At 29.6% G+C, this 16,794-nt stretch overlaps 1 protein-coding gene across 1 annotated transcript in view; it reads left to right on the plus strand.

Annotated features, from left to right (window-relative positions):
• Positions 1-1,764: 1,764 nt before the first annotated feature.
• LOC111613957 (nitrilase and fragile histidine triad fusion protein NitFhit-like) overlaps positions 1,765-16,794 on the plus strand; it is a 19,540-nt gene continuing 4,510 nt past the window's right edge. Inside the window, exons 1-8 of the mRNA XM_023355308.1 lie at positions 1,765-1,869; positions 1,930-2,032; positions 4,315-4,447; positions 10,034-10,189; positions 14,295-14,501; positions 15,354-15,464; positions 15,647-15,748; positions 15,819-15,984. Of these exons, the coding sequence (XP_023211076.1) occupies positions 1,947-2,032; positions 4,315-4,447; positions 10,034-10,189; positions 14,295-14,501; positions 15,354-15,464; positions 15,647-15,748; positions 15,819-15,984 (961 nt within the window). The 5' untranslated portion in view covers positions 1,765-1,869; positions 1,930-1,946. The remainder of the gene's footprint in view (positions 1,870-1,929; positions 2,033-4,314; positions 4,448-10,033; positions 10,190-14,294; positions 14,502-15,353; positions 15,465-15,646; positions 15,749-15,818; positions 15,985-16,794) is intronic.

A 16,794-nucleotide genomic window follows, 5' to 3' on the forward strand; every position in this document is an offset into this window, starting at 1 on the left:
AAAAAAATAACTGTAGTAAGAAAAACAAATGAAAAATGCGAACTAATGTAACGTCGTATGGTGAGTTTTTGTTCGTATCGTGGAGCAAAAATATGTTCGAATTTCATGTCGTATCCTGAAAATTTCGTATGCTGGGGCGTTCGTAACCTGAGGTACCACTGTATTAAATCAGTAAATAATTTTGTTTATATGTATATAATTGATACAACAATAATTAAAATATTTCAGATTTGAAGTGCATTTATGTAAAGCAATGAAATCTTTGAATTCGTCAGTTCATTTTAAAGACTCGAGTCGCAAACTGTCGCATAAATAACATCGAAATGGATTGGTATAATTTGGAGCGAAACAGATATCACATTCCCAAGATTCTGTTGAACGTTGTATTGATAGTTGTGTTCTCCGAGAATCTGTTGGTGACTGAAAAATAAGTTTATGTTATAAAGATATTTTAATTTAAATTCGAAATAAATGATATTAATATAGATTTTTACTTGTTTCGCAATTGTCGGTTTGTCTTGAGAATTTCAGTTTTATTTTTGGAACAGTTTAATAATAATTCATCATTAAGAGAAAGCGACGTGCAAGATTTACAGGCGCAGATGCGGTTTTTGTTTTTTGCGTTTTTGCGGGTAATCGAACATAATATTAGACCCATCTAAAAATTTTCTAATTAGTTTGGAAACACCGGGACCTAATTTTTGCATTCTGTGAAAACGGGTAAGATTGGCTATAATGTAATAATCTTAATCTTCGTTATCGTTACTTTTACGCTGCTAGTTTTATATAATCTATTACTGTAATGTTATTTCTGCATTAATTAATCCTTTCGTGCTGCAATTTATCTGAATTTCTATGGCTTTGTAGTTGGAATTTTCAATAGTTAAAAGAAAAATGTTTTTTTTTTGTTAATTATTTAAATGAGCAGTTTTTGACTAAAAAAAGCATTTACGGATTTTATTCGATTCTTGCATATTTTATTTTTTTTCATAAAAATCATGTGTATGCACAAGCCTACAATGAGATGGGCGGGTGGTGATCGACAGGACCACCCACCCCATATGGACTTGGTTAATCCATCAAACCAAACCAGTATATATATAGTATATATTTGATCATATCATTGTGAATCTGTGATGGATATGTTAAAAAATCTTTTTAATTTCATAGGGCGTGACGGCCGACGTGCAAAAGCATCGGCTTACCGTTCTAAAAGTTTCTGGTTCAAGTTCGAGAGGAATCTCAAACAATTTTCTTGGATGATTTGCACGAATGCATCGGGGTCCATTCTCCATTACCTGCTCACAAGTATCCACTTTCGATTTAGCGAAATGAAACAGAATCTACTAAAAAAAGTCATTTTAGTATGTATACATAAAGCCACGGTCGGATGGTCGAGCGGCTAAGATAACTACATAATGCCTTGGAGAATCCGGGATCGATCCGGACGTGTTAAAAACACTTTAGGAGTTTTCCGGGAGGTGTTACATCCGAATACGCCGGACTCGTTCCTTACCATCTAATAGCTCCATTGTGGGCATGGTCAAACCCATTACGGGCTTGCTAAAAAGAGGCTCATAGGGCGGAAAGAGTTTAAAAAAGCCAGAGGAATTTATTTTTGGTGGCAAATATATAATTTTATTTCTAAATATAAATATGTAATAATTAATTTTATTTCGTAAATATCATTAATAAAATAAAATGTAATCATTTATTTTAAATTTAGTACAGTATAAAAAAAAAAAAAAAAAAATTAAACGTCGGCTGCTTCTGAAGTCTTCAAAATGGCTGCCATCAGTGTTTTGATTGCATAATGAGAATTTAGCATCAATCATTACATTCAACTGTTTGTTCATTGCTAAATATAAGGTATGGCTTGAAAATTAATCACATTTATTAATTTTTAAAGTGATATATTGAATGTTTCAGGTAAATATTGAGGCTGAATGAATTTTGTCATTAAGTTTCGTTATTTCTCACGTCTTGAATCGTATCGAAGATTAATACGAGTAGATGCAAGACTTTGTCGAAGGTAATTATATTTTAATTTTTTTATCTGCATAAATGGCTACAAAGTCCCAGTGGCGCGTTATAGCTTCATAGGCAAATTGAAACTAGGAGGCCCCTTGTACAGGGGCCTCCTAGTTCAAATAATGTCTGAAGTGAACATGGATGCCTATGTTCACTTCAGACATTATTCTTTGGTGGAAATATTTTCTTATAAAAGATCAGTTTAGGGCCCCCTGTTGGTGAGAGGCCCTGTGCAATTGTCCTTTTTGCTGATAGGACATTGCATCATTGCAAAGACAGTATGTTTGAGAATTATTCTACATGTCTGTTAGAAAATTACAGTAGACATGGTCTGACTACATCATATTAACCTCTTTGAAGTCCAGATTTTAATGTGTAATAATTTGCTCTGGGTCGTTTTGGGAAGAAAAATTTCTTAACTCTATATTATGAGAATTGAATACTGATAAAAGCCATCAAGCTGCTTTAGTAACCTCTAATTGCCAATATAGATGCTTGAAAGAAGAAAGCTAAGAATTTGTGAGAGAAATGGGCATGTAGATAAATTTATGACATAAATAAGAACTTGCTACTTCATGCATTCAATAATTAATTAGTTATTGATTTAATTTATGGTCTTATATTTAGGTTTTATTGGTATACAGCAATGCAACATAGCAATCTGCTGAGGATCACACATATGTTGCACTGCCTTATAAAAGACCTTCCGGGAGGTCTTTTATGGGAAACTAGCCTTTATTTAGGTGTTACTGATGCAAAGAAAACCTGGAAAACTCCACACGTCCAGCTCAATAATGGGGATTAATCCACTACTGGCTATCAGTGTTTAGTAGTTTTTATCTACTTGGCCACTGGTGGGCCCTTATATTCACAGCTGTTGAAAACTTGTATGGGGCCTGGGATAGAATGGGCCACCGTTACTTCTCAGTAGGTTTCTTTTGCCTCTTTTTTTTCTTTTGAACAAATGAAATATATCAAATGTTTTTTTTTATTAATGAAAAGCAGACTTAAGGATTTTATTTTCTATTAGTCAAAATAATAAAAATTTGTAAGAGTAGGAACAGGCCATGAGTTTTTTCTGGATGATGGGAAAAATCTTCAGCATCCCTTCTTGATGGCCATGCTTATATTTAATTTTTACAAAAACAAACTGCTTTAAAGTTTGCATTATTTCTGATGTTTTTCAAGAAAACTTCTAATTTAATATTTATTATTTTGATGACGATAAAATGTTTGCATGCCTAATTTCTCATTGGGTGAATGCTTTTATGTCATTAATGTTTTATAAAAATAGCATTGTATAATATTAAAATTGACAGTAGACTCTTGCTAATCCAACTCCAATAATCATACCTCTCAATCATCCTCTAGTGTAATAAATAGCTTATGCACATCAGTTTTGATGAAAATGTTAATCAAGTTACATGTCCTATGTTCCTGTTTTCTTGGGTTTCATTTCTGTGTACAGTATTGCATGTTAGCGTGCTGTATTATTCCACCTATTTCCAAAAATAGTACAGAAGGTCTATGAGAATGTGTAGGCTTTAAATCTATATATTCTCAGTAATCCAGCACTCACAAATCTGACACCCTTCATATAAGGAATGGCTGGATTAGAAAGAGTCTACTGTAATTTGAAAGTTTTATAGCATCTAAATATTGTGGCAAAAAACAAAATCTGAAAGATCTTTTAATGTTAAATATGTAAGAAAATCTTTTTAAAATACAGTAATACCCCAAACTTATGTGATAGGTGAGACCGAGTCATAACCGCGTACGTCAAATTCGCGTAAGTTGGGATATAATTTTGCAATTTGTGTAAAATCCAAGTCGGATATATGTAAGCTAATAAATGTTCTCGTTAATCTTATCTTGTCTTTTGATTTGTTCATGGTTACAAGAAATCACCACATAGAGTCTCTCAAGTCTCCATAGATATAACAAACACAGAAATCAATAACACAAAATAAATTGTAGCTATGTGTCGATTCCGCACAACACATCTGAACATGTAAGCTGAAGCTGTGTGGGGGGAGTGAGTAATCAATAGTTTCAAACAAAAGATGAATCGACGAGATTTGAAAATCACATAAGTTAGGGTACTGTATAAAATCATTAAAAGATCAAAAAAAGGTAAGTTAGTATTGTTATTTAAAGAATGGGCATGTGCATACATTGTCACAATACTCTTTCCCATAACATTTGTGTACATTTAGACATCTTTTGGTTTATTATTTTTTTATATGTATATATTTTGTAATGTGTTAAAATTATTTATTTCAGATACAGTGTTGAAAAAAACATGAATGATAGAGCATTAATTGCTGTATGTCAATTGACATGCAAGTCAAATAAAGAAGAAAATTTTGAAATATGTAAATCTTTAATTGAAAAAGCAAAGAAAAGAGGAGCTGAGGTTGTAAACTTTTAATTAATTCTACTTTACAAAGAGTGTATCTATTAAGAAATATTTCTAAAATCTTTTAAATATATAAAAGTATAACTTATGTTATATAAAATTATTTTATAGTTTTATGGTTTTGAATTTAAGAATAAATAGTGTCAATTAGACATTTAAATATAAATTATTTATTTATTTATACAATACAATACAATACTGTACAATACAATAATAGCCTAAGACTACACAGTTATCTAAAACCTTGACTAAAGGTCATGGCCTGTACTGTACAATGTTATATTTGTAAAATTTATCATGTGTGGTCAGTCTTTGTAATAAACCAACTACATATGTGCAGGATAGAGAGTTCCAGATATTTTCAATAAGTGGTCACCAAAAGTATTTCAAAAGTAGCCAAGAGCTTGTTGAAAATATCCAAAATAATTATCATATTTTTGTTTTAAAAAGTTAAACTGATATGAGATAAAATTAACTATGCATATTCTGATCACATTTTGTTTCTCTGTGATATACTGGTAATAATAACTTTAAAGTTACCAAAAATGATCAATAAAATGGCACACTTTTAGTACATTGCAGTGAGATTTACATAAATAATGTTATTCCTGATGCTGTTCCATTTATTTATTATTGGTTTTTATTCTGGAACTGTATCCTAAAACCTTGACTATAGATCATGGTTTTAAGGTACAATTCCAGAATAAAAACCAATGAAAAAGTCGACATTCCTTTACATACTAGAACAGTCCAATCTGGTTCACTCATTTACACTAGCAGTTACCATAGCAATGAAATGTCAACAATGTACTAAATGGACAAGACAGCAACATTTAACTGATCTAACTTTTGATTGAATGACGTTATCTTGAAGAAATTAGCCAATTGTTGAAGATATATGTGAGAATATCGCAATCAATGAGAGAAGTTCATTTATTAATTCTTTTGCCTCTATGTCCTTACTTTATTAAATTCTTTATTATATCATTGTCTACATTGCACTTTGAATATTAATAGGACTTATTACACTGACTGTGTTTCCATTTTAGCAAATAGAGGCAATATTATTCAGAAAAACAAAAATTAACTTTATTTTTCACCTGTACACACTATATTTGTGTTTTACCTGAAGGCAGGTTTACAATAAAATTCTATAACAAAAATTTTTAAATAAACTTATTTAAAAAAATTTATAACAAGATTATAACTGACAATTGTATTTAAGACATAACATAACTTACAGATTCCTTATTGTCTATCATTAACACAAAAGTATAGCCATAAAGCATCCCTATAATTGTTCTTAACATAATGTTAATTCTGAAGGAAACTTTCCTGTATAAAAAAGGATAAAAAACTTGTTTAAAATTTAAAGTTTTCTAAAAAGGATTAAAATTGGCTATTACTCGCTTATCCAGCACCTTTATTCTATCTTATTAGACTTATCTCTTTCCTTTAAGGTCTTTACATGTTACTCCCTCTATAGACGATGCATGTTTGATGGATTTCTCTTCCTAAATTATTATTTATTCTATTATTTTGCCTTTTTATATAAATATGTTCAAATAATTGTCTTTTAAATCTGTTTCTTTCTTTTTTCTTCATTTTTACTGATTTAAATCAATCACATTTTGGTTAATGAGAAATGGTGCTAATAGGTCACTTTGCAATCATTTAGAATGTGTTTAATTGCTTCAAGTAGCCAGTTGGGAAGGTTTTTATTATCCTGCTCAGAATTGATTGTATCCAGAAATAGCTTTATTTTTTTTAGAGAAGAGAGAATTTTTCTAGCTGCTGGTAGGGAAGATAGTTGGTTGATCTATTTGACAACATAACTAAATTGAGGCATATCTTCATTAACACATATAAACCAAATATTTGTAAAAATTAAAACAATGGAATTGGTATATTTGTTTAAGATAAAAAGGTTGTATATTTAAAAAAGTAAAAGTTTTATAAAAGCTTTAAAACTTCTCACAAAAATCCAATCACAAGAAATTATCTTTTCTCAATTTTTATCTTCAAGATTGAAAAACATAATTTCTCATGATTATTTTTTTTTCAAGAGTTTTAAAGTTTTTTTAACTTTTACTTTTTTAAATACACAACTTTTTTACTTTAAACATAAACCAATTATTTACTAGACAATTATTATTGTTTTTTTGACACTAGTATATATGTTTGGAGTTGATATAATTCTTTAGATTGACTAAGATACTTATGCTCCAAAAAGTTGTGAGTTGCCATCTGTTTTACAATGTGACATTGATTGTTAAATTCAAGATTTATTAAATTGATAACAGTGAAAGGATTTGGGTAATGATATTGTAGTTGATAATCATGGGCTAGTTGGTCAGAATAGACAGGATAAGTCAAATGTCTCAATTAACATTTTTGGCTTCATTGGTGAACTTGTTACAGTTATAGCCATTGCTTGAATGCATTGGATGTAATATAATACACATCTCAAAGCCTGATGAGTTAATATAATCCAACAATTGCGTAATATTCAGGCTATAATATGGCTATAATCAAATAATTAATACAAATAAATTTGGTACTAGAGGTAAGCATTAGGTGCCATCTCTTATCTAAATTAATAATTATAATTTTAATAATTTAATAAATAATTTAGAACCTTCTGGAAGAAAATCAAAATTTATATTGAAATTTATATCGAAATTTAAATACTTCTGAAAGCAAAGGCTGGCTTGGGGTCTGGGTGGTGCAGTTGGTAGCACACCATATGGCAAGCAGAGGCTGTAGGTTCATACCCTGCCCTGGGTCAGTTATTTCTTTCAGAAGGGTTTTAATTATTTATTAAATTACAGTAGAGCCTTGATTATCCGACCCCCGATTAACCGACCGTCCTAGTCGGCAAATTTCAAATGTCTGCTAGTGATGTGGCGCTACAATATTTGGCTATGTCTTGGCTACTTTAATATTATTTTTGTGTGTTTTAGCTGGCAACACTGGATCGACCATGAATGGGAGCCAGTATTTAAACGAGGCTTAATTTTCTAATTTTTAACGATACAATAGCAACGATTATTATTTTAAAAAATTTTTGTTAGGCTTAACATCGATGAAAATTCAACGCAAAGTAGGTTAATAGCGATATACTGATATACTACACTAATAATGGATTTTTTCATACTTTTCGGTTATCCGACTTTTCAATTATCCGACCAACCCAGTCCCCAATTGAGTCGGATAATCGAGGCTCTACTGTGTTGAAATTATAATTATTAATTTACATAAGAGATGACACCTAACTACCTCTAGTACCAAATTTATTTGTATTATTTATTTAATTATAGCCATATTATAGCTCAAATATTTAGGCGATTGTTGGATGTAATATTAGTCTTGTGGGCTTCAGAAAGAGATAGCTATGTTTCTTAAACTAGTGTCATGTTGAGTTGTATTAGGAAGTGATCCAAATGACAGTGTAAATTCAATGACATTGAATTTCTGCACATATTCAGCAAGGAATGGGAAAAAAAGATGTAGTATGATTGATTTACATCTGGAAGATGTGAATGTATATTCTGCAGGAATGTTATCTTTAATACAACCATCCAGAATTAAAAGGTCAGTTGCTGTAACAAGATGTATCAATTAACTACCATTCTTGTTAATGGTAATATTTTTGTTGAGTCTAGTGTTTACTATGGCATTAGCTGAGCTTTTGTGCCTTGTGTCCATTAAATTTCCTACTCTGGCATTTAGAGCTCCAAAAATGATCTAATTATTGTCAAGTGAAGGCTAGTGTTAGAAAAGGTAGGTTAGGAACATTCAAGTATTATGTTAGTTTATGGGGAGGAGTTTTGTTTATATCTGATGAATGCTGATGATGGGAGGAATGAGGTTGAGTCTTAAGACATGTAAGATTGCACCCATCATTTATTTTTATCTCTGGTCAACACAAAATTGTGTGGGAATGACTGCATTATTATTATAGCATTCCTTTTAAATTTTATATTATTTATCTTTAATATTCTTATGTTTCCTCCAACAAGAATTTATCTATTGAATAAGACAATTAACTGTTAAAAATATAAGTTTTCTTTCCAACTGTTCATCCGAGATAAAATTATTTTAAAACTAATATTAAAATAAAAATTAATCAATTAAAACTTTATTTACTTTTTTCCAATGTCTTTATTGTGATAAATGCATTTAGACTTAACAATCCTCATCAGTATCACTTTTTTAACAAGTGAAGTTTCAAGTTTTCAACAAATGCCATTTTATATCCATGCCATTTATCTGAGAATTTATCTGTTAGTCTGAAAAATGAAGATTGTGGTGAACTGGAGACTAAATTTTCTAAAAAATTCATTATTATTCACTTTATATAGTGTATTATAATTCATCTTTAAATATTTACCACATTTACTAAATAAAATTGGTTTCTCAAATTTATCTATGTTTTATCTATGTCTCAAATTTATCTATGTTTAATATGCAGGAACATCAGTTGAGAAGCCATCCTACAGAGGTTGTTGTAAAGTTTAATAGTGAAATAAACTGGTAAAATATTAATCATAGATGGAGGAATCCTTCATCAAAAATTCCAAAATGTTTTATGAAAGCACCCTGGCATAAGATGATGTAGGAGTTTCAGAAACAGAAACATTGTCTGTGTATTTGCAAATGGTTTTAATTTCTGACTTGATGACATAATTAGAAGAGGGTTACTTTGATTTATGATGATTGATGATGATGAGGAAGAGGGATCAAAAAAGGCAAATTTTTGCGAATGTAATACTTGAATGGCACCTACTTCATCCAAGAGATAATTTGGAAAAATGTTAAGTAGAAAGATATACATATACAGTAGATATATATATCTACTGTAGATTTTACATTTATATTAGGTTGGGGAAAAAAGAAATCCATTATTTTCACGTTTATTTCAAGACTTTATTTAACATGGTTCGGATTGGCCAACTTGGGTCAAATATGCACTGTTTTGTTTTATAATTTGTTGCCATCTTAAAGGTAACTTCATAATGCCTTTCTCATAGAAACCCTGGTCCCTATTGGTGAAAAATTAGACTAAGCAATTTTGATGCCAATTGCTTATCACTAAGGAAGTTTTGCAATGATAAAAAAGATGGTAATCGCTTGGTGCCAGGTCCTGATGAAACAGATCCTGGTCACTTGAAACGCCAGGTTGCTTGGTGTGACCTGGCATTGTCCTGATGAAACACAATACCTCTCCTGTTGGCCAATTCTTAATATATAGATTTTTACATTTATATAGGTGAAATTTAAATAGTATTGTAATAAAATTGAGAAACAGTAGTTCTTAAACTTGGATATAAAGCTTGCCCTGTGCATGCCCATATTTGTCTTTTTTGTAGCTTATTCATGTAAATTATAATAAATTTATTTTAAATAAATTATAAATTTCATTTTAATGAAATTTATAAAGTTTATATGTAAATAGAATTATAAATTTTTATGATTTCATTTCATAACTTATTTCTTAATCACAGATAGATTAATTTTATGTTTTTGAAAATATGAAGACAGTATATTATACATGAAAAATAATAATTGTTTTTATTTTAGATGGTTTTTCTCCCTGAATGCTTTGATTTAGTAGGAGAAAGTAAAGATCAGTCAATAAAATTATCAGAACCATTAAATGGACCAATTATAACCAAATATAAAGAACTGGCAAAAAATAATTCCATTTGGTTGTCACTTGGTGGTTTTCATGAAACGGTATGATTTAAAATCTTAATATTATATTTATATAGATGTCAAATAAGTCTCAAATTTAATAATTTTTTTTTTTTTTATTTATGGAAATATTAACAATATTAATAAACTCCAAATACCTTTAAAATGCAGTCTATTTTAAAAAACTTATCGAACGTTTTCAGTCAAATTAACAGACCTTCTTCAGGATCGAACTAACAGTTCGATAAGTTTTTTAAAATAGACTGCATTTTAAAGGTATTTGGAGTTTATTAACTTGTTATAGTAATGCAGGTAGAGATATAATGATTAACAACATTATCTAACTCATTGAAGTGGTATAAAATAATTTTATTGAGTGTTATTTTATAAATTTATACACTATTTTATTTAAAAGAAAGAAATTTTAATGTTCTTTTGCCAGAATAACTTTTAATTACTAATATATTTACCAGAATAAAATATTAGTAATTGCTTTGTTATATTCTTTTATAAAAATTGTAATTTTATAAATTCTGTAGAGTCATTATCTGCAAAAAAGGTAGTAACCTAGAACTATATAGTATCTGAACTTTCTAGAAGTGCATACTGAGATAATTTGAATTGTTTAAAACTATACATTAAGGATGAAAAAGAGTATTTTAATAAATTAATGTTGAAATGAATTTAGAAATAAAATACAGTGGGTGATCGGTTAACAAATAGTTTAGACTGCAAACAAATTGGACAACGAACACTTTCACGAAAAATTTTTATGTTCAGACAACAAATACATGTTTGGATAACGAACACCTCACAGAACAAACAGAAGAAGCGATGTAAAGTAGTGAATACCAATTGCTCTTCCCTTGTCTCCAGGTGACAGTTTGAAACCTTTTGGAGTATAGGAGATGTTGACAGCAATGCTCAAACCAATACTGATCACAAAGTATTCCTTCAAACTTTGAAACTCTCCCTTGTAATTCCAGCATTTTGTTTACCTTTCTGACAGAAAGAATTATTTATAGTCTTTTCAAGACTGTTGGGCACTTGTTAAGTTTTATGTCAGTTTTTATTTTCGAAAGGTGAGAGTTTAATTGTTACATTGGATATTTGTTAATATTTTAGCACCCAAATTTCAAATTTCATCCAGGTCTCACATTTACTTAAGTTTTTTGTGTGCTAGTTGATTTCTGTTCTCTAAATTTTAAGTAAGTGTATTTCTGAACTTTATATGTAAAAAAAAAAATTGATAATATTATGGTGCCTAAAAACAGTGTAATGTCAAGAACTGCACTCACCATAGAAACCAAGCAAGAGATAATAGCCAATGTAGAGAGTAGGCAGATGTCTAATGTTGCTAAGCAGAATGGCTTGATCAAGCAGGTCTACAGTAGGCACAATAATAGCTAAGAAAGATATAATCAGGAAGACTCAAGCATCTAAAGGAGTAATGAAAATCACATCTGAGAAATAAAGATGTCCCATCCAGTTAAAAATGGAGAGATTACTTTTAATTTGGATAAAAGAAAGGGAAATGAAGAGAGATGTAACTAGTATGACTATCATTCAAGAGAAAGTTAGAGAAGTTTTTGAAAAACTGAAGAAACAAACTCCACATTTGTCATATGAGGAGATAGAATTCAAGGCTACTGGATGGTTTGCAAAGTTTAGAAGAAGATCTGGCATTAAACATATGGTAATTTACAGTGAGTCTGTTAGTGTAGATAAAGAAGAAGCTGAGAAGTTCTGTCTCAAATTTGAAGAATTCATTAAAAAAGAAGAATATTGTCCACAACAAATTTTCAATTGTGATGAAAATGGTTTATTTTGGAAGTGCATGCCAAATTGTACCTACATTGTGAAAGACAAGAAAAATATTCCTGAGCATAAACCCATGAAAGACTGATTGATGTTACTTTTGGGAACTAATGCTAATGGTGATATTAAGCTTATTCCACTTCTAGTTTATCACTCTGAGAACCCTAGAGCATTCAAAAAAATTTCCATAATTAAAGAAAGACTGCCATTGATGTGGAGATCAAATAAAAGGGCATAGATCACTCAAACAATGGTTGTTTGAACTTTGTGCTCCAAACATAAAGGATTACTTTCAGACCAATGAGTTGCCATTGAAAGCACTTGCTATTGGACAATGCACCAGAACACCCAAAAGACCTTGAAGATAATTTGCTGTCCCTGGCTGACAGTTCAGTTTCTGTCTCCAAATATCACTTCATTGATTCAGTCAATGGATCAGGTAGTTATTGCAGGTTTCAAGAAATTGTATATTCGAGCACTGTTTTGTTGGTGTTTTGAAGCATGCCAGTTCTCCTCAACAATTACATTAAAAATTGTGAATGTGTTTCTTTAATTCAATCAATTCAGTTTGGTAGACTATCAATACAGTTTTCAGGTTAGATACTTCTTTTATTGTTTTGACATACTGAAATTGAACTGAATTGATTGGATTAAAGAGACACATTCACAACGAAGTAGCAGCTACCATAAGTGATATTTACATTAAAAATGTTTTGGAAAGAAAAACTTGATATTCTTGAAGCTATATGGTTCATTCAAAAGGCATGGTCAGAAGTTACTTAACAACAGTTGAATTCTGCTTGGCAAAAGCTGTGTTCCTCCTGCATTCAGGGAGACAGAGATGATGCCCCTGAAATTATGGATGAAATTGTGAGTACCGTACTACTAGAGATCTGGAATTGGAGGTGAATGAAGATGACATCGAAAAGCTCATAATGGAACCTGAAACTGATCTGACAACAGAACTCCAAGAATTCTTGAATGAAGAACAACAAGAAACTCAGCGAGATGTGTTTTCTTCTGAAAAAAAGGAAGATGAAAGAGAATCAATGCTGACATCTGCTATTAAAGATCTTTTGAAGAAGTGGGAGATGTCAGAACAACAATCTTAGAATAGCATCCAAACCAAGTTGAGGTTAATAGGCTTGGGAATCACTACAATGACAATGCTATTAATTACTTCTGAAAAATCCTGAAGAAGAGAGAAAAGCAATTGACAAATGGACAGATTCTTTAATGCCCCACAAATGAAAAAAAAAACGACTGATAAAAATGCAAGACTATGTATATATATACTTTCATTATTACATATAAATAAATATAGTAAGAAAGTATATAATTTTTTTCTTTTTTGGGGAGCCTCCAGAATGAATTAATCAAATTTCCAGAAAAATCTATGTTAAATTGATAATCGGTTAATGAATAATTTGGATAGCAAACACTATCTTGGAATGAATTATGTTTGTTAACCAATCACCTATTGTATTGAATAAAAACTGTACTTCATTTAAAATGAAGTCAATTTAATAATGATAGCTTTATCTGACATTAATTTCACTGTTTTTTAATGTGAATTTTTCTTATATTTAAGGTATTGGTTTGTATCATTACTTAGCATGTTATTAACAAATGATGTATACTGTATTTTTTGTAAAAATTTACAGAATAAATACAATAGAAATCCCTTATTGTAATCACTTTGAAACTTGTATGTATTGATGATAACTGATTAATAACATTAAATGGGGTACATGAGCAAGATTACAATTAGTAGAAGGTATGGTTTTATTAACTTTGTTATTAAAAGGATATGTATTCTTCTATGTCAGTTTTCTCATAACTCTATCTAGATGACCGTCACTTTATGTGGCTAGAAATTGTATATCTTGAAGGTGACCACATAAGTGAGGTTTTATAGTATGTATATTTTGTGTAGGGTTTTTCTATTATTTTATGAAAGATTTTAATCTTTGTGTACTTAGAATGTATCCTAGTGAAATACATTAAATTAAAGCCAAACAATTGCAGGTTTAAATCGGGCTATATTACCACTACTACCAATTGTTTAGTTTTAATATAACTATTGGGCTTGGAGATGTTTATATATGAAATACATTACAATTTATTTTATTTATGATGATTTGAAATATATTATACTGATATGACCTTTATCCTAACCTTAACATAGAACAAGTGCTTATTGTTATTTGTAAAGATTTATAAATAATACTAGTTAATTACAAAATTTTAAATTATAAAAAAAAAATAATAAACAAAACTGAAAAAGATATAAAAATCATAATTTTATAATTTATTTATTTAATTTCAGGGGCCACAGACTGATCAAAAGCGTGTTCAGAATGCTCATGTTATATTAGATAGTTCTGGAAATATTGTAGAAGTATATCGTAAAATTCACATGTTTGATGTTGATTTACCAGGAAGAATGCGCTTGTGTGAATCCGATTATACTGTTCCAGGATCAAGAATAGTAAAACCTGTTTCATCTCCAGTAGGAAAGATAGGGATGGGAATTGTATCCTTTTTAAAATATTAGTGCTAATTTATTTGATTATTTTTAATACATATATTATACTTTTGTTGACTTTGGATGCTATTGCGAACTAAGACTTGTTGCACTGAGGGAAGAGAAAAACACAATTTCAAATTAAAACATATTTAATGTAACATAATCCCTACACACCATTCCACGGGGACAATTGTCCCCATGAGATGGTATGTAGGGATAATTGCCCTATGGAATGGTGCATTGGTAATTCTTTGAAGAAATATATGGTTATATTAAAATATAAAATTGTAATGTTTGCTGAGGAGGGGCTTTGGCCCAAAATGCTGGATTGTAGTGGCATACAGGATTACATTACATTAAATATGTTTTAATTTGAAACTGTGTTTTTCTCTTCCCTTGTTTTGAAACTTTGATGAAAAATTTGAAACTTTAGATGTTCTTGTGAACTAGGACTTGTTACACTGATAACAAGTCCTAGTTCACAAGAACATCTAAAGTTGACAGAAGTATAAGTAATTAAAGACAAGAATTACTTATCAACAATTCTTAATACATGTTTGAATATAATTTATAAATTATTAATTTCAGTTAATTATTTAATTTTGAATACAATTAAATTGTATTCAAAATTAAATAATCATTTATCTTTCTTTTTTAAATTGTTTAAAAAAGAAAGATAAATGATTAACAATGAATACATGAAATAATATTCACTTAATGTTAAATATCTGTGTAGAATATTTTGATTATTATTAAATTGTTTTTCTATTGCAAGAATTTTATTATTTATACTTTGGTTAAATTTTTCTCAATAATTATCAGATGTATTTATGCTCTCTCCTTAACTAACATACATAGTGTTATGATTTAAGATTTCCTGAATTTTCACTAGCTTTGGCAAAATCTGGAGCAGAAATTTTGACTTATCCATCAGCATTTACTCAAACGACTGGTATGGCACATTGGGAAGTATGTAATAACATTACTAACTCTAGAATAATCTAAAAATAATATATTTTTACATTATTTTGTAAAATTGCATCATTAATTCTTTATTTACATAACTAAATATCAAAGTTTTATTTGTAGTTAAATACTTTTATTTAATTATTATTATGAATATGCTAATAATAGTCAAATAAAATTTTTAGCCTTTACTTCGAGCAAGAGCTATTGAATCACAATGTTATGTAATTGCCGCTGCTCAAACAGGTCGTCATAATCCAAAACGAGTTTCTTATGGTCATGCTATGGTGAATATATTATTATTTAATGTACTATACGAAAAGATAAAATAATAATAAAAGCTACTTATTATTCTAGGTTATTGATCCTTGGGGTTGTTGCATAGCATGTTGCAAAGAAGGAACTGATGTCATTACTGCTGAAATTGATTTAGGATATTTGAGAAACATTCGACAAGAAATGCCTGTTTGGATGCATAGAAGACCTGATATTTATGGTGTATTACGAACAATTGAGGACAAAGGTAAAAAAATTGACAGTATATAGATAATATGATGTTTAGAAATAGAAGAAACTGTGAAAGTATCTATATTCATTCACTGATTTCAGATTCTATATTTTGTGTATATAAATACAGCAAATCATAAAATTATTTAATTATTTTTTGTACAACTTTTGATTACATTTTGTTTAACATTTACAGTGGTACCTCAGGATACGAAATTAATCCGTTCCGAAACTGAGACCATATCATGAAAATGTCGTAAGGTGAATCATTGTTCCCCATACGATTACATGTAAAACCAAATAATTCGTTCCAACACGAAAAATACACTCAAATTAAAGCTAAGTAGTACGTTAAAAAAATAGTAAGGAAAACACTGAAAAATGCGTTTTGTAGTTGTAAATGTATAAATAACCATAATAGAATAATAATTGATTTTAAAAAAAAATGTAGTTTTATTTGCACCTTACCTTTGAGGATAGACAACGTGGAAGTGCAAACTGGTGGCGGAAGAGAGAGAGAACTTACATAACATAATGTAACAATTTTTTTAAGTTATTTTTAAAAAATTATTGTTGTTTTATATATTTATAGTTTTTTAAAATTTTTATTTACTGATTTTTGTTTTCTTTCCTTCACTTCCACCAGCACTTTCACTGGATAGAGTCGCTTGGTAAAATATCTATCCAAAGAGGTTTGGCTTTGCCTACTTTTTAAAATGTTTCTAAAATGACTTAGGCAAATGTCATTACTCTGAGCAGCAATACGGCCAGTGTGAACCTTTTCGGGATGTTTCTTTTCAATAAAATCAGTCACTTTCTGATAATA

This window comes from Centruroides sculpturatus, unplaced genomic scaffold (assembly GCF_000671375.1).
Source record: "Centruroides sculpturatus isolate CEXI.00-Female unplaced genomic scaffold, Cexi_2.0 scaffold2000, whole genome shotgun sequence".
NCBI classification, from domain to species: domain Eukaryota; kingdom Metazoa; phylum Arthropoda; class Arachnida; order Scorpiones; family Buthidae; genus Centruroides; species Centruroides sculpturatus.